A 21915-nucleotide genomic window follows, 5' to 3' on the forward strand; every position below is an offset into this window, starting at 1 on the left:
CCGCGAGAAGAAGTTCTCGGTGGAGGTGCACGACCCGCGCAGGTGAGAGCCGAAACGAGCCGGGCTTTGCAGTGCCGAGCCGTGCCGAGCCGGGCTTTGCAGTGCCGAGGCGGGCTTTGCAGTGCCGAGGCGGGCTTTGCAGTGCCGAGCGGAGCCGGGCTGAGCCGTGCCGAGCCGGGTCGTAGCGAGCCGCGCTCCCCCAGCCGCTGTGAGGGGTTTGGTGCGCTTGGTAGCTGGGGAGCCCATAAGCAGAAGGCAGCCGGTACCGAGCCGAGAGCTGCTTCTTCCTTCCAGCGGGACATTTTGGGTTCGGGTGGGGTGTTTTTGAGGATGTGTTTCCCCTCGGCTCTAAGAGGTTGTTTGGGTTTTTTTTTTCCTTCCCTCTGTTTTGGCACTTTCTGACCCCCGGGGCTGTGCAGGTCTGGTGCCCCAGCTGCGGCCGGCAACCCCCGTGCGTAGAAGGGGGGTTGCTTGTCCCCGTGTTGCACTTGGAGTCTGGAGATGGGTGCCAGATTTTGTACTCACATGCTTCCTTGTAAATAAATATTCAGTAGTGCAACTGAAAGGAATGGCACAATACCAGAGGTTTACCGACAGTCTGGATGAAAGCCCATCAGTCTTTTTGGCACAGGAGTCTTTTTTTCTTACTTCAGAAACCTAACGTGGGAGAGAGTGAGTTCAAGTGCTGCATCTAATCAGTGCGTGCTGCACCCCTTGCTCATTTGCATGAGTGGAAGGTTACTGCAGGCAGTGACCACTGTGTATATTGTTCTGTAAGTTGTTCTCACTAAAAGCAATGTCCCACTTACAAAGTAAGTATGAATATGACTGATGGAAAGCAGCTCTCTTCCCAGACTGATTTGATGTGCTGCTGGCAGTAGTGTGTTTTGCTGATCACTCAGCTGTAATCCTGTTTCACCTGTTTCCCGTGCCTAGCTGTATCTAATATATGTACTCTTATTAGGGAAATTTTGCATGCAATTTCTGTGCTTATTTGCCCTGATATGAAAACGGTCATGCCAATACAACGGTGCCTGTTTCCATAGGTGCATTTTGTTAAAGCAAAAACCGAGTAGAGCGGCGCATACCATTGTGCAGCTCCCGGTCAACAGAGCTTTGAAGCATCTGCTTAATATTAAGCATGTAAATAGTCACAAGAAATCTAGCAGAGCAAATTCCCAAAGCTGAGAATACGCTGGGAGATCTTCCAGCAGCAGGAGCTGGGGGGTGGTATACTCCTTCCCCCACCGAGCCTCTGGCAGTGGGCGAGGTGCCAGAAACGCGCGATGCAAGCAACTGGCAGTGAGAAGCCCCTAAACACCCAGTCTGGCCGTTTCCTGTAAGCAGCGATTGCAATGAAAAGGAAGCAAATAGCTCTGGGATGTTAAAATCATGAGGATATTTACAGCTCAGTGTCATGCATGAAATGTGACCAGAGGAACGTCTTCTGTCTCATTTGTATTTAGATGATACGAATATTACACAGAGCTTCTGTTTTTTATTCCATTGTGCTGTTTCTCTGAATCAACACCAGGAGGACAAAGTTCTCAGACTGGTACTTTATCACTACAAGGGAATTCAGTTAGTTGATTTTTGTATCCAGAGAGTACCACCATCCAGGTCCAAATGGTATGCTGGCTGTAAAGCAGCAAGGCACATTGCAGTGGCGTGGTGGGAACACAGCTCGGGCTGTAGTCTCCCAGCCGAGTGGGATGGACTCCTGTGAGTTGTTCAGCATGTGGAGGCGGAGGAGTAGCCAACACAGTGCTGTCTTCGCATTCCTCTCCATGTAGCCAAACCAGAGCCTGAGTCAGCGAAGCCACACTCGCAGGAGAGCAAGCATGGCTCCGTGCTTGTGGCCAGGGCTGGGCAGCACAATATATGTTTTTAAGCCCTGCCTTTGCCCATGGCTTCCTGTCCTGAACAAGCCATTTAACCTCTCTTCATCATGAAGAGATGGTTACTTATCCTGTAAAGGAGGGAAATTGTACATTTTAGAGGGTATCAACAGGGTTAATTCCATAGCACATGTGGCACATGTGGAGGGAAGTCATGGAAAAGACACCCATGGGCTATCTCTCACAGGTCCCCAAAATACAGCTGTGAAAAGCAAGTTCACAGCTCTGACCAACTAAGTCTGCAGATTTTCTAACAGGGTCTGCAGTTTTGATGGGAAACATGTATACAACACAAAAAGAAAAAAAAATGGAAATAACTGCTTTTAAGATGAGAAGGTGGATGGCTTGCTGAGTGTGTTTCTGAGAGTTCAAAACAACTGCATTTGAACTGAATAGGATGACACCAGAATTAAGGCTTTAGTCCATGTTTGAGTGCCTTAGTGCCTTAGAGCCTTATATGCCAATGCACTGCAGTGGTTTGTGTCCCATAAACCAACATAAAGTGTGCAGAGTTGGATCCCCTCTCTACCCTCAACTTCAAGAACACCTCCCAGCACCGCCTTCATTCCCTGTCCAGGGACAGAGATGAGGCAGCCCAGCACCCATCCTCATTAGGACCATCAGCCGCTGTTCTGTTGCATCCATGGAGAGTTTTCTCACAAGAATAATACTCATAATGGGACCAGGTCTTCTGGTCCAGTTGCATGGAAAGCACTTGGTGCAGGGTAACACTGAAACATGAGATCCCAGTTTTCTCAGACCTTGTTTGCGTTGGCCGTGGCTGTTTTCTCAGAGAAATTTCACTCTGATTTGTAGCCTCTCAATTTGACTTTAACACATTTTGCAGCACTGAAAAGGCCCTGGCACAAGAGCTGTTAGCTCTCTCACGGGCTGACCCTGGCCAGCAGTTCCCATTACACTGCAGAGTTTGGCTTTTCTTCCATTCTTGACTGTATCACAACTTTCTTTGACTGTGTGCCTCCCCTCCCCACATTTACCTCCAATTTGGGACAGGCCAGTAGCCCACAGGCACCAGAGGAGAGGTGGCCAGTGCAGGTGCAGGCCTTGGCAGCCTTGAGGACTTAAGAGTGCTGGGAAAAGACTTGACCATCCCTTGCACTGCACAGTAGAGCTCCTGGACTGTCCTACAGTGTCACCTCCACATCTGCATTGCGCAGAGTGCCTGCTGGCTATGGACTGTGGCAGCCGCTCCGTAGCACACCCTGCTCCCCAGGCTGTCTCTTGCACTGGCACCTCTTCATCATCCACATCCCTACATGAAAGGCTGTAACAAAAGTGTCATGTTTCTGAGCTAGCCTTGCGTACCAGTGCTTACATTCATTTTACCATCGTACTCCACCCCAAGACTTCTTAACAGACTGGAGAGGAGGACCTCATTTATCTGGGGCTCTGTAGATCAGTGGCTTGGTTTGCTCCAGCCAGTGCTACATCCCTGCAGTGGGAGGAGTTCTGCAGACCAGGATGCTGCAAGCCTGTGTGTGCTAGTGTGCCGGTGTCAGGGGATCTGCTGGTGGGGTTAGAGTTGAGGGTTGGGGAGGAATAATCAAGCAGTTTTGTACAGCTGTGAAAGCATGGGGAAACCTGACCTGTGTTTTTTGCTAATATTTGAGGACAATTGGGAGTCCCAGAGAGGAAACATTTAGTTCTTATTTTTCCTGTTTTTATATTCACTCAGCTAATCGCTGAGGAACATTCTTCTCTCTAGGGTACTAGGCAGCCCTCTCCAAGCCCCACAACTCCTTTTTGCCATACCACGTGGCAAGTTCTGCTACATCTGTTTACAAGCAGGGAAATCAAGGTACCTGAAGAGTTTTTGCCACATTCTCTAAAGCAGCCATTGATCCTGTGGATACTAATACTTGAAAGCCACTATCCAAAGCCAGAGGTAGTGAAGGGTGTGAGCACTGGCCTCTCTGTGTCTCAGATGAGACACAGAGGATTTGCACATGCTTTGACATGGTGACTCCCCTGGGACACATAGTAGGTCAGCATCAGCTCAGCTAAACCCAGGAATACAGTCTGAACTGGACAAACCGGATGGTCTTTACTGTTAGTCCTCTGGAGCTTGCTAACTTGAGGAGTTATTTAAAGTAAATGCTCTCCTGCCTTGATTAGCTATTTATTGCTGTTCTTGAAGTATTTTTACCCATTAGCACAGGGGTGTGCCCAGTAAAGACAGCAGCTTTTACAGTGAGGTCTGTGATAGGTTCTACCATAGAAAACAATCCAAGGAAATCATGGTGTAACCCCAGTTCTTTCTTTTATCTTCTCCAGGGCATCTGTGACCAGGAGGACTTTTGGGCATAGTGGCATCGCTGTGCATACATGGTACGCCTGTCCAGCACTAATAAAGTCTATCTGGGCTATGGCCATTAGTCAACATCAGTTCTACCTGGACAGAAAGCAAAGCAAGGTAAGCATGTTGGGGCGGGGAGTGTGTGTTGCGGTGGGTGAGTCCTTCTCACTCCCTACAGTCCCAGCAAGGTCAAGTCCAGATGGTGGCTCCTTTCCTGCCCTCCCTTTCCACTTGAGATCAAAAAAAGGCAAATAGACTCAAAATACTGCTGACTTTGTCCAGATTGAGGGAATTTGTATCTAATTCACGTCTATGGGAGTGAGGATTGAGGGAAAGGTTGTACTGAACTGTGGCCAAATTGCAGGAGCCAGAGTTTGCAAGCAGATAGGATTGTGTCCCTGTCTGGTTGGTTTCCACATGTCTTCTGATTCTTGAGCTCTGTCATAAAGTTACAACAGCTTCCAATAACTGAGTTCAAAGTAGCTTTGCACTCTGCAGCTGTTTCTGAATCCTTCTTACTGTCCCTTGCTTTTTACTATCATATTTTCCTAGAAATGAGGGGTAGGGATATTATTTCTCTCTCCACACAGAATCTCAAAACAGAAGGAGTGGGGCAGGATGCTGACAGCCTGGCCTTGTAAGGAAACCGTCTTGATCTGGTGCTGCAAAAAGGGCCGCCCAATACACAAAAGAAACCACCTTGAAACCAGAGCAGTGTGTGTTCTCCCTCTAACTCCTTTCATCAACAGTAATTTTAGGCATATCCAGAGCAGCAGGAGATCACTTTGATCACTCTGAGATCACTTTGAAACAGAAGAGAGACTTCTCATGCAGATGCCTCTCTCCATACGAACTTGCTGGTGTAAAACGAACATGCTGGTGTAAAACGTTAGAGAAGATAGAGCCTGTATTGAGCGGGTACCTTCTTATACAGCTGCTTGCATTGCCCCCCCCATCTCTGGTGAGATGGCAGGAATGTGCAGGGTGATACTCCTCCAAATGGATGAAACAATCTTAACGTCTTGCTATTGCTGAAAGCACTGCCCACATTTTCAGGCAGGGGCTGCTCCCACCCTTGCACAGGCCCTGGCTCTATCAGGTCTCTTCATGAGCCAGTTCAGCCCACTAAATTGGCAGAAAAATATTTATTTTTCCTGTTTTTCTTTGGTGCATTATTTTTCTGCCAGTTAAATGAATTGAATTGGCTTGCTGAAATTGCGTGAAAAGCCATCACTGTGCTATTAGTGCAGCTCACTCTGAACCCTTCTGACATAGCTTTCCCCGTTGTGATCTCTGTGACTATTGTAGAGTGAGTAGGACTTTTGGATGCCTTGGGCAGAACACATGGTTACACCCACTTTGGCTGTGTCCCATCTAATGCAAAAAAACAGGATTCACCTTAGTTGCTGTAAGTTGTATTGAATTTAGGGTTGTAGCTAACTTTCCACCCCTGCCTAAGTGCCAGCTGTGAATATGGACAAAATTGCACGCTCACCCGATAGCAGGTAGTGCTTTCCTGCCTCCCTTCCTCTGCTCAGCAACACAAGGGCGATGCGTAGCCCTCTCTGTTTTGCTCTCAACAAAGACAACTCAGCAAACAAACAGAAGTTTATTTTTTTTTACTTTTAGCCAGATGGATTTGCTGATCTGGCTGCTAGGTATTTAGGTCACAAGCAACCAACAAACAAAAGGAGATTCCCTCCTCCTCCCATTTCTTTGGTAAGAAACTGGGTCTCTTAAATGCCCAGGACTTCCCTTCAGTGACTTCTTTTGTTGATAGCAGATTGTGTTTCAGTCTGATCTCCCCTTTCTCACAGGCCTACAGACAGCACCACCCACCAGCCCTCGTTTGTCAACCTGTCACGTCTGTGACCATGTCAGTGTGCTTTGTCACAATAATCCCGGTGGTCACGCTGAGGCTTTGAAGTTAAGGCATACAAATATTTTTGCCCCTTTCTCCTAAGCAAGCTGGTATTTTAGTCTGTTGTCCTCATCTTTGACATGATGCTGTCAAGATTGATAGATCCATCAATTTTAATTGATCTGTTCAATTCATCCTGCTGGTCACTTCGGGATGCCATACTCGTGCGTTTTCCTTTTGAAAACCAATAAAACGTACTCCAGAGTGAGGCAATGTGAAATGTCGTCCTTTCAGCTTTTAAGGACTTAGACAAACATTTATTTGAGTTTCAGGTCGCATGGGTTCACATCCCCTTAAATCTCAGTCCTCAGTTCAGTTGAATCCTCAAGTTCAAAGCAAAACTTAGATATTCCCTCCTTTCATGTTCAAACTTGGCATTTCATATCCTTTTGACAAAAGAAAGAAAAATAAAAACAAACTCAGAAGAAGAAGCCTGCTGGAGCTCACTGCAACTGAGCCTTCACTCCAGTGATGTAGATAAGATGGCAGGAGATATGACATAGTGATAAAGCAAGCTTGAACTCCATGCTGCTCACATAGCTGGGCACCAGTTGGATCTGGATGGACCTTCAGCACAGCTCCACTGGAAAAGCCCTTTCACTTGATTTTAAAAAGAAATAAAATCAGCTTTTCCTGGATTTTTACCCTTTTGCAAGGAAGTGAGGTCTCAGCCTTCTATGCCTTCATGCAGCCTCACGACGCATTGAACTCCTGCCAGCTTGCCGAGTTCCCAGCGTCTTGCTCCCTGCTGATCTGTCTCTCTCTCCCTGCAATTGAAGCGTAACACGGAGACTGAAAAGATCCCCAGTTTTCTGAGTGAACATGTCAGTGTGCAGAACTCCTGTCAGCTTCCCTTTTTTTTCAGGAGACATATGCAGGAGGACTTCAAGGCATGTCTTTGCGCTGTTGACTGCACCGAGTAAATCAAGCACTTGGCCTAGAAGCCCTGAGAAGTCCCTGTTTCTGGGAATTTCCAACAGCACGTTCCTCCAAGTGCAAGGCTTTTTGGCTGAATGAACTGGTAGAAAATAGGCCAAGGGTTTCAAAAAATCACCTGCAGCAAAGCCCCATCACTGCAAGCAAGAGGGATAAATTCATCCCTAGTGTCCATCTACTTTTGCTTTTCGTTGATGGATTTTTCTTCACCCTCTGACCCTGTCAGAACAGCACTGGGGATCAGTTTGCCCCTGTGCTCTGAAATGACTCATGAATGAGCCAGTCTCCCTCCATGTAAATGAGACTTGGCAGGTCTGCGCTAAGTGCTTTAAAATTTTTGAGCCTGAGGGACTGCAGGGCCCGAGGGAGCGCTAATGGGATGTAATCTAGCTTTCCACTATTGTGCTGTCAGTACAAAGTCTAGCCCAGGCCTCACACTAGCTGCTGCTCAGTGGCCTGTATGAAATGAGCTGTTGGTCTGATTCCTGCCGCTGGTGAGTGGCTGTCCAAAGCACAAGACCACCCGACGCTGATTGGCATTGCTGTAGGCAGCAGAGGCAGCAGGGATTGAGCAGCATGGAAAATTAACCCCATTCCTTTTAGGAGATGCTCCATCCCAACTGTTTAGTGCAGGATACCATTAGCACAACTGTGGTCGGATCTAAAATCTTCACTAACGGCTTCAGCAGGTTTGGATTGCACCCTCTGTGGGGGAAGATCACTCTGCTGTGCTGATCCTCTGTCCACTCTTCTGGTTTGTTTTCCCTCTCTTCTGGCTCCAGGGATGCCAGGCTTTGGTCATACGCTGTTTTTTCATTTGTCCTATGTAGGGCACACTTCCAGCTGCTGCTGGCTTGGCATGCTGGCCAGGACCGCAGCCTCCAGTTGCGTTGCCTTCACTCAGCATTTTAGTTAGTGCCTAGTCAAACAGGTAGGACCAGAGCATGCTGTAATTTGCAGTCTGAATATGAGTGGAAATAAACTACAGGGCTTCTCGCTGTAACTATCCTACACATACAGGAAAACCACTACCTCGCAGAGCAGGAGGGCAGGATCTGTCTGTGCAGACTTGGGGTTTGTACCTTTCCTAGACATCCTCTGCAAGGACTCAGTATATTGGGTTAGGCAGTTACTGAGTTTGATCAGTATGGCTGTTCTGGGGTTACACAAGGTGCACGTAACCCTACATTTAGGGTCATACAGCATATATACACCTGCAGGCGATAAATCACCAGGACAGCAGCAGTCTGAAGACTTGTTACCTCCAAAGATCTGGCATTGCAACAAGACAGTGGTTCATACTGAGGCTCCTTATCAAGACTTCAGTTACAGGAAATCTCATTAGATAAAAGCAGTGACTTTCCTCTTCACCTAGAACTAACCTTCCAGAGCTATTTGGAGAACGTGTTTCACAGACCTTATTTCTGACCAGAAATGTCAGATCTAAGAAGCTAAAAGAGTGCTGTCCTTCTCCTGGGGCTGATTTTGAGGAGGAGCTGCTGGAAATGAGAAGTGTCTAACTGGTTGTATCATTAGTTTAAGAGGGTCAGCACTGGTTGCCTGATATGCTCTGACATCTTGGCAGGGGGGTCAGCCTCTGCCTTCAAGTGAGTGAGTGTACACACCCTGTTCTTGGGGTTGTTATGGAAATAAGCTTGTGAGGCATTTGGGTACGTCTGAAAGGTAACAATGGAGCCTATAAATACCCAAGAATATTAAATTATGATAATACTTCTGAGGGTGTTTTCAGTATAAGGCTCTCCAAGTGCTGTCTTCATTTGCGGTCTTAAATTAATTTTAAAAATACAGTGTGCAACTGGGAGACATTTTACTTCCCTTATTATTTCACTGATGTGCAGAGGCAGGGGATCGCTAAGAACTTAACCTTAAGTGTCTTACCCAAAGCCCCATAGCAAATCAGTAACAGAGGTAAGAGTGAAGCTCAGTGTGGTGAGCATTCAGCCATCAATTCAGCCTTAGTTCTTGTTAAAATTATTTCTGCTTCCTGAGGATGTGAAATAACACTGAAAACCCCATCATGGCAAGCGTTCCTTGTAGTCCCATCTCGTGTTAGTTCCAGTGTGAAGAGATCACATCCTGGTACGTGGACGTCAATCAGCTTCTGATTTGTTCACACTGTAATGAACAAAAGTCTTTGTGTGGCTGGAAAGCCTCAGCACAATGTCCCAACAACTTTCTGGGTTCTGGGAAACAGCCATTGCAGGTCAGTGGCCCTCCAAGGCCAGGCTAATTGAAGCTCAGCAGCACAGGGCTTGCCAGATTTGGGCATTTGTCTGAGCTCCAAGTTCCCTCCATCTGTGACCAAGAAGCTCACGTGAGGGTCAGCGAGCAAGAAGCCAATTTCCAGGTTGGAGATGAAATACCAGTCATCTTTGTATGCCATGTTACAGACAGTGAGCTTCTTCCTGATTGTGTTTCCTCTTTGTTAGCATGGCTTGTTACCTGAAGCAAGTTCGACAACCAATACATAAAACAGAGCTCAGAGCATGAGCATCAGTTCAGAAGAGGCAGGAGGAAATTTTCCATGTGAACAGATTATTCCACAATGGCTTAATGAAAAGCTTCCTTATATTTTTTTCTGACGTGCTTGGAGATGACCCCAGTCAGAAATGAGATGAAGTACTAGAGAGGCTTCGGGGTTTTTCTGATGTGGCAGTTGCCATTTTAAGGTGATCCTAAGGCTGTACTGGTCAGAAAAGGGACTGAAAAATTCTTGTGGCCATCCAAGATACCCTTATATGTAGGGCTCTTCTTCCTGGTAGTGCTAGGGATAGAACTGAAGGGCCATCCCCAGGGACTTTGATCAGTGTTCTGGATCCTCTTGTTAATGCTAACTGCCTGCTAGGGGCTGCCAGGAGAATGGACGAGAGATAGATGGTGAGCTACGAACAGTGGGGTTTGTATTGCAGAGGCAAAGCAGCCACTAGGACTGATTGAGCCCAACCCTGCAAGCAACTGCCATACTAATTTCATTGCTCAGTGCCTCTAACCCCCTTGCCCCGAACATTTTCTGCCTTTGGTCATGCTGTGGGCATAACCACAACTGAGCTCACTGCTCAACAAAGAGACAGTTCTGGCATTGTCTCACTTGAACTTTCTGGGCATCTTGTTGTCTCAAATCCTTCCATTACCAATGGAGAAAGGATGACATCTTAGGTAGTCAACTCATTCCATCCTAAGACAGGAGGAGGACTAGATGATTGTTGGAGATACCTTCAACTGAAATCTCTCCTCTCCTCCCTTCTCCTCTCCTCTCCTCCCCTCTCCTCTCTTCTCTCATGCAGTATGCATGTTTACTTTCCCCTGGAGGTGCCTAGATTGCTGACATTTGGTGGTGTAAAATGGGTGACCCTTTCTCCTAGTGTGGCCAGTTACTGAGCTGGGGCTGGCTGTTGTTTCTTACTGCAGTAATGTTAATGCTTTGAAGAGGTCCCTTGCAGTAGGGGCCTTGCATGCGGCTTATTAGTCTGGACCATAACCTGAACATGCTTTTCTGCTGGTATTTTCTTCCAGCTTCTCATGGCAGCCCATTTAAGCCACGTCCTTGCTGTGTCTTGGTCCAAAGCTCATTGCAGATTCAGAAAGACCCCTCCTGGCTTCCTTTAGATGCTAGAGATGGTCTTCAGCCTTTGGACTTCGCAGTTTATTATGTTGGCATTTCTGAAAGTTTCTTATCATATGTGGTAATTCAGTGATTCCATACATACTTTGTTTAAGAGTGAAAAATGTCCATGGCAAAGCAGAGAAAATAACAAACAGGAAGCAATGCCAGAATTGCACCCACTTAAGAATGTAAAAAACGCGGCAGTGAATACCGTGCCAGATTGCTTCTATTCTTGTAAAATATTCCAAGTTTGCTGTGGAGGCCTGTTTCCTGCCACAGCAAAAGGACTTTTTCCTTCTCTGAGCTTTAAAGAAGTGCTAGATCATTACTAACTTCTGTTTCCATGTCCAGTCCAAGATTCATGCTGCAAGAAGCCTGAGTGAGATTGCGATTGACCTGACTGAAACTGGAACACTCAAGACCTCAAAGCTGGCCAACATGGGGAGTAAAGGCAAAATTATCAGCGGCAGCAGCGGGAGTCTTCTGTCATCAGGTAGGTTCTTTATCCTGTAACTGGAGACCATATGGTGGGAAGGGCTGTGGTTGTGGTATAACGGGGAGCAGCCAGAAGCTGCACTGCAGAAATGAAAGTCACTTCCCTTTAGCCTTTCTCTCTGTCCCGGTGTCAGTCCATCTCTCAGCACGTTGCCCCACAAACAGCACAGGCAGCAGCTCCCCCCTCTCATTACCACTGCTCATTTCCTCTTTGGCCCCAGGTCTCCAGCCTCTCACTTTCCAGCTGAGACCTAGTCTCTCTTCACAGTTTCTACCATAATCACCCCTTGGCACCCAGCTCAACCCTAGGCAGATGCGTTTGTGAAGGAGCCCCCAACAAGCAGTAAGGAAGTGGTCAGCCAGTGCAGCTCACTAGGGACACTGAGTCAGCAGTGTTGAGGCAGGATGGCTTCTTCACAGAGTGCACATCTGCCTTGCCTCTCTGTTACTGGAACTTGGCTAGTGTCCCAGGCTCAAAAGAGCTATTCCGTAGTACTCCACCAAACTAGTGCCGGGGACCTAGAGGCTTCTTTTTGTGGCTTAGAGCATCTTCCTGTATGAGGAAGACATAATCTGTGAAAGAAACTCAAGAGAAGTTGATACAGAGGAGAGCTAGAGCACGAGAAGAGAAGGACCGGAGAGGGAGGCTCAGGAGGTTGTCTGTATTTCTTTGATACTCTTCTGTCAGTCTGAACAGGGCAAGCTGTGTGTAAAACACTGCTAAATGTCACTCCAGGAGCAAAGCAAAGATTCATAGTTTGCAAAGAGCTTGAAGCTGCTCGGGTGGGAAGCTCTTCAGGAGGGCAAGGTTGCTGTTATCACTATAATTAACAGTTCCAGTCAATTAAATGCCCTTTGTTAAGCATCACATCAAGTTATCAAAACTGACTGTGTTGAGATGTGTAACACCAGAGAATAACCTTCTCATGCTTGACAAAGGAAGAGTCCATCTAAGAACACAAATGCTTTAAAACTGAATCCACAGTGGTATAGTACATCAGCTTTGCATCACTGTATCTTTGGTGTCTTTTAAAAGCCACACTTTCCTGCTTGGAAAAGGTCCAGCAAGGGGTTAAAATGTGCAATGCTTACAGAGCTCCAGAACAGCCTGCTGTGCAATTCCTTGCCTTGCCTGCAAACAGAGATGCCTTTCTGCTCCTTAGGTCTTCCTGTATACAATCCGCCGTCTGTGCCTCCCATCGCTTAGGGAGTTGCAGTAGCTGAGCAGCTCCCAGACTGGTGTCGGGTTGTTGGAGCTCTTTATTTGTTTGGCATTTTTTCCAGCTCTCCTGCTGGAAAGTAAATAATGTTAAGTACCCCAAGAAAGTTCTTACGGTCTTTCCAAGATCTCAGCCTCCTGGGCACCATTCCCAAGTTTGTGAGAGCTACTTGGTAGTAATCCTGTTTTCATGTTAATACATTGACTTTTCGTCTTCCTGGAAGAAAACATGGGGGTCTGCTTCTGCTCTTACACCGGGAAAGAGCAGTAGCCAGGTGAAAGCTGGCAGAAAATCAGGCTCAGAAAAGCTTCTCTAGGGCCAGCACCTATCAGGGTTATATGGATGGAAATCCCAAACTGGGAGCTGCCCACACTTTTATTTCTGTATTTTTTTGCTCCTTGCTCAATTCCCTTCTGGCTGAGCATGGGATTTGCAGACTCAGCAGAATTGCACTAGTGACTAGACCCATGCAGCGTTCATTGACCAGGTGAGTCATTTCTTCAGTCCTGAGTAGGCTGATCTGTCTACCTGGACACCTATGTAGGACTGCATCAACCTCTGTTTTGGTTGAGGTGCTGCTATCGGGCCAGACACACATGACTCCCTCCAGGTTCCTGTGTTCAGAGCTGACTTTTAGGTCCTACCAGCTGTGAGGACAGGGCTCTCCCTAAAATGTTAAGGAGAGCTCTGGGGTTTGCTGCTGCTGTGTGCCTTCTAGCAGCTACAAGGAAGTATAGAGAGAAGATGTCTGGCAGAGGAGGACAGATACCAGTGAATTTGAGACCCTGGATTGCTTCCACATGGTCACCCAAACCCCTCTGCTCCAAGAGACCCTTCCCTCAAGCCTGGCTGGCAGATGTGACCCAGCCCTGTCCCACTGGACTGGAGGGGGCATTCGCTGCCTGTCCCACTGGGCACAGTCACCAGCTCCGTCCCAACCTTTGCATTTCCTCCCATTGTGCCAAAGATTATAGGCACACAATCACAACAATGATGGGTTATCGCTGTGCAGCCTGCACGCCGGAGAGAATAAGTGCAAATGATTAAGTGGCCACAGTAGATTTCCAGGCTATAAATACCCCGAATGACTCGAAATCACAAGGGCAGGACTGAATCTCTGTTTGTTCCCACTTCCCTACTGTTCTCAGTTCTTTTTTCCTGAAAATTACTTGTGGCCATTTCCTCTCTCCGTCTCACTCCTCCTCACCAAAGGGACTGTCAATGCCATGAGGACTGTGCTGAAGCTGGCATGTCTCCCCTGAGTTTGCAGCAAGACTGCAAGGAAATACTTGTTGTTGCTTCCAGCTGTCACACTGTCTGGCGAAGATCCTGCTGTCCAGTGCGAGGCAGTCGCTGCCCCACATCACGTACAGTCTGAAGACACAGCAGAGGGGAGATGGAGTCTTATACTGGGACAGTGACTTCCCCATGGTCACAGCAATTAGGCCAAAGCTGAAGCTCCTCTGTGTTTCCCAGGCCCTTGATCTCAGTCTGTGTCCACTGCAGAGTTGTAAGTTTGATACCTGACACTCCCAAGTCCACTTCTGACAAGCTCGCTCTTTAACTTTTGTTCTCATTTTGGCTCCAAAGGGGTCCCCCAGAACAGTGGGCTGCTGCGATTTAGTTCAGGGATCTTCTACTCAGGATCTCTGAGCCATCCCTGGACATCTCGGGCAAGACTTGACCATGAATAAAAGCTCTGCTTTCATACTGGCATGAACCCTAATCAAAGCCAGCAGAGATAATTCTTAGAACAAAATCTAGATCTAACGTGGATTTTTCCTTTGGAGCAGTCTGTGCCATAAGAGCTCTGCAGCGCTCCTAGCTAGTGAGGAGCTCTGTTATTGCTGGGTTATTGTTGGACTGAACCCCAGACCGCCTTCTTCATCTCAGTGGGCAGAGGAGAGACCACAGAGAAATACCTCTGCTTTAGCTTTATAGACGTGTTCAAGGAGCCTCCAGCGCCCTGAGCCCTGTTCCTTCATCACTGGTGGAGGTTTCCTGTGCAGGGGCCTGTTTACGTTTGAAAATGCCATGACAGAGCCCAGCCAGCTGGTTCCCTGGCCCCCACCGCTCCATCCAGCAGGGCTGTATCCCAGCTGGACCGCCCTGGTGGGTGTCGGAGTGGATAAACAGCACCCGCACAGCTCCGGCATGGCCCACAAGCACAGGGGCTCGTGAAGACAAGTCACCCACAGGATATCTGAGCACATCCTGTGTGGAGCAGCTCCAGCTGGGCTCCCGCACGCCACGGAGGATATCCTATTTGTCTGGCAGAGGCAAGAGATAGCGGCTGTCTGAGGTTGCTGGCTGTTGTGCACTGACATCCTGGTGTGGTGAGTCAGCCCAGGCTCTGGCATGGAGCAAGCGTGGGGGGACCTTCCCTCCCTGCTCAGAGAACAGCCTTCCACGGGGACCTCAACCAAACGCCAGCGAGCTGGAGCCAGCAGCCGGATGCAGCATGAAGGATTTGCCATATTTAGATGTTTTTTTCCTGGAGCAGGAGCCTCACAAAATGAGAAAGAGAAAAGATGTTGGGATGCTCTTGCCTAACTGCTCAGCTGCCTTGTTGCATCTCCTTTCCCCTCACAGATGCTAGCACCAAGCCTGGGCTCCTTCTGTTCTTCAGCATCCCATCTATCCTCCCTGCTTATTTTCATCATCCTCATTTATCCCTCTTCCAAGCTGACTCCACTTCGCTAAAATAGGGGAGGAAATGGGGACAAACACTGAGTCGCCGGTAGGGCTTTCCTGTTGAAAATGGTGTTTCACATTGCTGGTCTCATCTCTTTTACAAGATTTAAAACAAAGCTTGTCTTAGAGCCAACAATTGGTAGCCAGGAGTCCCTGCAGATCTGCACAGGCACAGTGCATCACCTTGGTCAGATCCTTTGGGGGTGGGACTTACTTGCTTCATGTCCCCATCAACATCACCAAGACTGTCCTGACATCACCAGTATTGGAGCGATCAGAAACCAGCCCGTTAGCACTGATGAAGAAGCTCAGCCATGAATTCTGCTGGAGGAGTGAGTTGAGCAGGGAGGGCCATTTTCTCTCCCTGTTTCACAGCTCACATTCTCCTGAATGTCAGTGGATGGAGAAGTCGTCCAGAGAAGCCAAGTGGGTATCAGAAGATGAGTAGCGTGTCCACAAAATAATAGGGTATTAAGTGGATGTTCAGGTCACCCAAACCTGTGTCCCATCCGTGTATGCTAAGGGGAGAGGGCATGTACAATTTCCTTGGCTTTGAAATTAAGCCAGCAGCATCAGCTATAAAAACAGCCTGCGATTCAGCAGGTTCCTGATGCCCACCAAAGAGAAGGCCCTGTACTTGCTACCCAGTGTGTTTTCACAACCCTTTTTTTTCTTTTAGGGACATCAAATGGTTCTGCAGAACCATGTGTTAAAATGCAGAATTTGGTAAATTTTGCATGGCAAATGGGAAGGAGGCTGAATAATAATTTTCACAGAAAGGTTCAAAAGCCATACAGGGAAATTACATATTTCAGCAACAATTCTCCTGTTTACTGCATTAGGAATTAGCCCTAATTGCAGGAGATAAAATACCTGAGAAAGCCTCCCAGTCAACCATTTCTTTTGTAGCAGGAGTCTCTCGTGTTAGGACTGGTCTTTCAGGACCGATTTTTCTCTGTTGATGATCCCCTTTGGAAGGCACTGGGCAGCCATGACTCAGTGAGCATCATATTTAATAAGGCTGATTTAAGGTAGTATTTGCTTGATTGGTTCGGTTTGTGCTGGTCTTTGATTATTTCTTTGGTTGTTTTTATGGTCTTTTGATTTGTTCTGACATTTTTGGGTCAATTGCCATTGGGTTTAGAAGCAGGTCTGTGGTCACAGCCTTGCTCGAGGCTGGATTAATACATATTTATAAATAAAGAGCCTCTAATGGAAGCTGTAGGCACCCCAGCAATACAAAGCACTGTTCTCTGCTCCTTTACAAGCTTCTCACACGGGTGTGATTCTCCTGACCGATCAAGTTTCCATTTACTTTTCACCTGTGAGAACAAGCAAAGAATCCAACCCATAAAAATCTAATAATACACCCCAAAATAGTTCAGCTTTTAAATAAAATTTAAAAATACAGCTAGAACAAAACTGTTTCTGAAGGAGAAACTTCAGGAAGGTCTGAAGAAATAAGTAAGTCCTGCAGTATGCCCAACGGATCATCCAAGCCAGGTATGGTCAAGCTAAAAAAATTCAGGATCATAAACCATCAACTGACTGCCCTGCCCCCTGGCCTTTGAACCCTCACTACACTAGGAGAGTTTGTGCTACAAAGACACACTTGGAAAAGGTTAATTTGAACTGGTTCACTCATGCCAAGGAGCAGTTGACTTTAGTTTCAGCACTAATCCCATTGCTTGACTCAGAATGTGACAATGCGGTTCCAGATCTCCCCCAATTCCTTTGCTTTCTCGGAGGGGTGAAAAAGATGGCAAAATGTGTACTCAGTGGTCACTGCCACCGACCATGTCAGGGTTGAGACCAATGTGGTTCTCACACAGGGTAAGCATAGCTGGAGTAGATGCTGTGAACTGTCTGTGCTTGGTTTGGATCCGTACTAGCTCAGCCAGAAGCCATTTGTTTCCTTCTTGTCGGCACACCCCAAATCAGTGCACACGTCTGGCCAGAGTTTAGGCTATTCATATGCTTTTAAATGTTTCAGCATCTCTGTAGCTGCTGTGGCAACCTGCGGTGCAAAAACGAATAGCTTTTAAAAATAAATCCGAGGCTGGTGTGGAGGTAGGGAGCAGAGGGAGGAAGGAAAGGGGATGAGCAGTTGAAAGGAAAACATAGGTCATTAAAGTTGTCCTAGAATAAATTAAAAAAAAAAAAAGGGTTGAAACATCTGCTGAAATCATGAGCCACTTTTTACTGGTACTCAGCAGTTTGTTGGCAATTCAGTGAAGAAACTCAGCAGTTCAGCTTTTGCTACTAAGTGTTCACCAGGGTTACTATTAAGAATTACTAAATGCTAGAGAGGGCTTTCCCTGCCAGCGCAAACACAAGGCTCCTCTAGAAGATCCTGTCAAGTTCCTGCAGCACAGATGTGTTTGCAGGATTGAGTTTTGTTGCTCTATGAGGGCAAACCCAAATGAAACGAGGATGACTACAGCAACTAAACAAACATCTTACCATGAGGTTGTCCTTCTTTGTCTGATGACGTTCAACCTGGCTGACCTTTAGAGAGCCTTCTTTCCACCTCCCCCATTCCAGGAGAGCCCAGTAAAAGGTGTAACAAAGCCGGGTGGCATTTTGCAGAATAAGAGCCAGCTGTCTTCCTGTAAGAAAAGTGCAGAAAATAGTGGTGGAAGAGATCTGTGAGATTCTCTGCTCCCCCTGGGCCAATGCAGAACTGTTTCATGGCATGGGTTTCCTCGATCCTCTTTCAGTTTAGCTTTAACAGTCTGCTGGAGTAGTAGCAATGAAAGATGAAGCTGAAAGCACAAATTTCACCCTGTTTTGCTGCCAAAGCCAAGATTTTTTTCCAGGTTCCTTCCAGAGCTCTGTGAAATGGCAGCAACATTTTTGACCTCCTTGGGCTGAGTGTCTTCACTGCACACTTAGAGGCCAAGCTGCAAACGTATCTAGAAGTCTACCCTCACCCCCATCCTACAATGCACGGAAAACTCCATGTAGCATCTGTTGTACCTGACTCCTGCAGATAATAAAGGTCTGCTTTCTCGGTGCCATTACTCTAGAGGGGCAGGAGAGCCCCCATAGTCACTCTGGGACAGTGGGTGCTGAGATGACTGAGGAACCACCGTGAAGTAGGAGGAGCCCTCTTGAAAGCATTGATGAGTCAAAGGCTTCTCTCCAAGCATAAGCCTACAGTGAACTAAATGCCCCACAAGAAGTCCCTGCAGAGCACTGGGCACAGTCCAGCTGGTGAATTGTGTCTGGTTCCATTTTAGGTGGGTTAAAGCATCCCACTGCCAGTCCAAAAGAGTGTGGGTCTCACAGGGTCATGTGTCATATCTGCCACCCCATGGAAGACATCTCAGCTACCTTAGGTCACCTAGACACTTCTGTTGAGGCAACAGCAACCCCTTAGCTACAACAGCCCTGTCTGTTCAGCCTGGCTTAAGACCCGCCATGGAGTTTATTAAAAAGGGATCAGATGCAGACTTAGGCTGAGCTCCAGAGCTGTGTGTGGGGCAGAGCCTTAGCGTGTGTGGAGCTGCGGCTCTCTCGGTGTCGTCTGTGGACAGACATGGGACACTACCTCTGAATCCACCACAGATACCAGAACTCAGCTTTCTGTAAACCTGAGGTGGATGCTTTGAACCACAGCTGTGTCTGAACAGCAGCCAGTGATATGAATGAAAAGCATGTGGAGATGGCATTTGCACCTTCTTGAGCTTGCTTTTCATCTCACAGTATGGCCATAACCTTCATACTCTGTGATGAAAGGATGCACTCAGCTTATGCAAACAAGGGGATCAGAGCAAAGTAGTGACTTCAGTATAAACTGATCCCTGGGCCTAGAGGTGCATTAAAGAGGGTGAATGCTAAGCACATCCTGAAAAATCAGCTGCTGAAGTTGGGGATCCCAAAATGGATGCAACCAACATTGCCCCTTCTTTGAGATGGTAGATCTTGGATAGTAATCGATGCACCATCCCAAACCAAAATAAAATCAGGAAACCCATCAATAAATTCCCCTAAAGAGCTGAAGTTAGAAATGCTGTCATGACATCCGAGCAACAAAATCTGACTTAATGCATTGACTTACTTCAGTGGAAGTTGCTGAGTAATTGCCACTTGAAAAGTCAAGCCATTTGGACATCCAGTTTAAATATCTTAACCTACATCTTCACAAGAAACAGCTACTATCCCAGAAGGACCTATGGGTTGTTGTTGTTTTTCTGTGTTTTACGGGAATCTTGCTAGGTAATTTTGTTCCATTACATTTTTTCAGAAAACAGGCACTGTAAGTGGATTGAATTAAATGTTTGTTACTAGGGTAATTGCAGTTCTTAAGAAGTAGTCTGTATTGTCAAATGATTTCTCCTAGACTTAATTTCCCAAAAATGCATCCCCAGGGCTTTGTAAACTGTACTGTTATTTGCCATTGGGAACTTTTGTGGGAATGGTATGTCTCTTTTTTTTTTCTAGGATCTTTACGTGAATAATTTTGTTGCTTTTATTTTTCTGCATAATGATTACAAATGTCTTTGTGTGCCCCACTGTCCAATCTCTGTCTGTTAGCTTAAACATTAAGAATTTGCCGTAAACAAACATGACTCGGTAACACCTGCTTCATGTCGTAGTCTGATTTCTTTTTGGAAGGACTGCATCCAGGCTGTGGTAAAGTTACAAGTGCTCCAGATGTGTATTCTGCTGTCAGCTGACTTAGTGAAATCATTGTTTATTGATAGGTTCCCAAGAGTCAGATAGTTCTCAGTCTGCCAAGAAAGACATGCTGGCTGCACTGAAATCCAGGCAAGAAGCTTTGGAAGAGACACTGCGCCAACGCTTGGAAGAGCTAAAGAAACTGTGTCTCCGAGAAGCGGTAGGCAATGGACGTTTTATAACCTGTACACTTCGCTGCTTGCATTGTTACAGCATGCCCCTTGTGTGGCTGTGGTGTGGAGTCAGAAGAAGAGATTCCTTCCATAGTCACCTCTTGCAAAGCCCATTGTATAAAGGCCTCAGGAAGGTCCAGCTGTTTCAGCTCCAGATTGCAATGTCACAGGACATTTCCCCTTCAGAGAAGGGGTCCTCATGTCAGCTTGGTACCCGGTTGGCTTGGGGCTAGGAGGGTGCTCAGCATCCATGTCTGCTGTTTGAAATTGTGGTTATGATGCATTCAGCCAGGCTTCATATTGACTTTGGTGGGAACGTACAGCTACCTAAATGGCATAGGAAGGCTGTCCTGTGTGCTGTTAATCACTTCTCAAACGCTTTTGACTTCATTAGCACAAAAAAGCCCCAGGCTGATACACTTTCTTCATAGAGCAGGCCTGACCTTACGTGCATTTCTTCTCCCAGCATATTCTTATATACAGCACACAAGGTCATCTCATCTGCTTCATGTAGACTCCCTTCATCAACTAAGCTCTGGCACTGCTGCAGAGAAGTGGCAGTGTGGTGGCAGACCTTGTGAAGAGGAACCACTGTGGTCAGCCCAGGACGTGCAGGACAGCCCAGAAACTAGTGTCATAACTTTCCCACTCACCTGTCTTGGAGTACACAGGAGGCCAGTTTAGAGATCAATTTAACGTTTGGGGAAATCACAGCCCTGCTGCAGATGTGTGTGGAGGTTAGCAGCAGCGTACACTTGGGTCATTCAGCAATCCTTCTTTGTTTACCAGGCCTGAAAATCTGAATTTAACAACAAATTGTGATGTATAACACAACAGGAAGCTGGCTGCAGACAGTGGGAGATCTTCCAATTGTTGTGTAATATTTGATGTGTTTCTCGCCTTTGACAAAGATAGGGCAAATAGGTCATTGATTCAGCTCTCATTGCACTTTCTTTCAATTAGTCTATAGTTTTAACGCCAACAAGAATAAGTTGTGGAAAATACCTCTCAACAAAGAAAGCACAAATCTCTGCTGCCCAAGTTCTTGTCCTTTACTCCACACAAGCAGTCCCTTCCTACCTGGGAAGTCCTGGTTGACTTCAGCAAACTGCTTGTGCTGATAAAGGTCACAGGACCAGATGCGGTCTCATAAGTCCATTGAGTAGAGAGCTAAGATCCCCTGCAGGAAGCAGTCACAAGCTCTTTGGGGGCTGATGTACAAGGTCTGGAGGGCTCTACTTGCCCTGGAGGAATTCACCACCCTAAGCTAACACCGCTTGACTGCCAGTGACTAATGCCCTGCAGCAGCATGAATGCAGAGGAAGATGTGCCTGTGCCACAATTGCAGAGCTCACAGCCCAGTGCCTTCGCTTTAACTGCAACCCAGTCTGTGGTGCAGCCTCAGGCGCTTCGCAAGCAACCGGGATGCAGGCAAAAGCTCCCGCTGGGGCATGAAGCCAGTATTAAGGAGTAATATCTCCTTAACGTGCTGCAGCAAGGCTGGCCAGAGCCCATCTGTCAACACCTTAAGAGCTGGTAGAAAGTGTTCGTGCTTTCTGTAGATGATCCAAGAGAGGCAGTTGATGGACACTTGGAAACTGACCCCATCTTGCAACCCTACAGCTGCCTGCAGTTGGAAGCATTTCCTCTCAGGCTGCCCTTCATCCTTGCTGCTTTCACATGGGAATGGCCAAAGCAGATGGAGCAGGCAAACTAGGAGATAAAAAAAGGGTTAAAAGTGGGGGCATAATCAAATAAGCATGGCCAGACCCATTCATAACATTGGCATCAGGTTACTTCGGGCCATCACTACTCCAGTTACTTATTAATTTAGATTACATTTCAGGACCATGCCTGTGAATACTTTTCAGCTTATGGAGGCAGCATGGTAGCCCACATTAATTTTGTTCTGCTCTAATCTTGGGCATTTTACAGAAGATGTTAACTCTTTCC

At 47.0% G+C, this 21915-nt stretch overlaps 1 protein-coding gene across 1 annotated transcript in view; it reads left to right on the top strand.

The window, feature by feature from the left end:
• The window catches only part of FRMD4A (FERM domain containing 4A), a 189342-nt gene that overhangs the window by 150040 nt on the left and 17387 nt on the right, over positions 1-21915 (top strand). Inside the window, 4 exon segments of the mRNA XM_009882937.1 lie at positions 11-42; positions 4194-4332; positions 11049-11190; positions 19816-19949. Of these exon segments, the coding sequence (XP_009881239.1) occupies positions 11-42; positions 4194-4332; positions 11049-11190; positions 19816-19949 (447 nt within the window).

Source organism: Charadrius vociferus, unplaced genomic scaffold, assembly GCF_000708025.1.
Source record: "Charadrius vociferus isolate BGI_N301 unplaced genomic scaffold, ASM70802v2 scaffold32, whole genome shotgun sequence".
NCBI lineage: Eukaryota > Metazoa > Chordata > Aves > Charadriiformes > Charadriidae > Charadrius > Charadrius vociferus.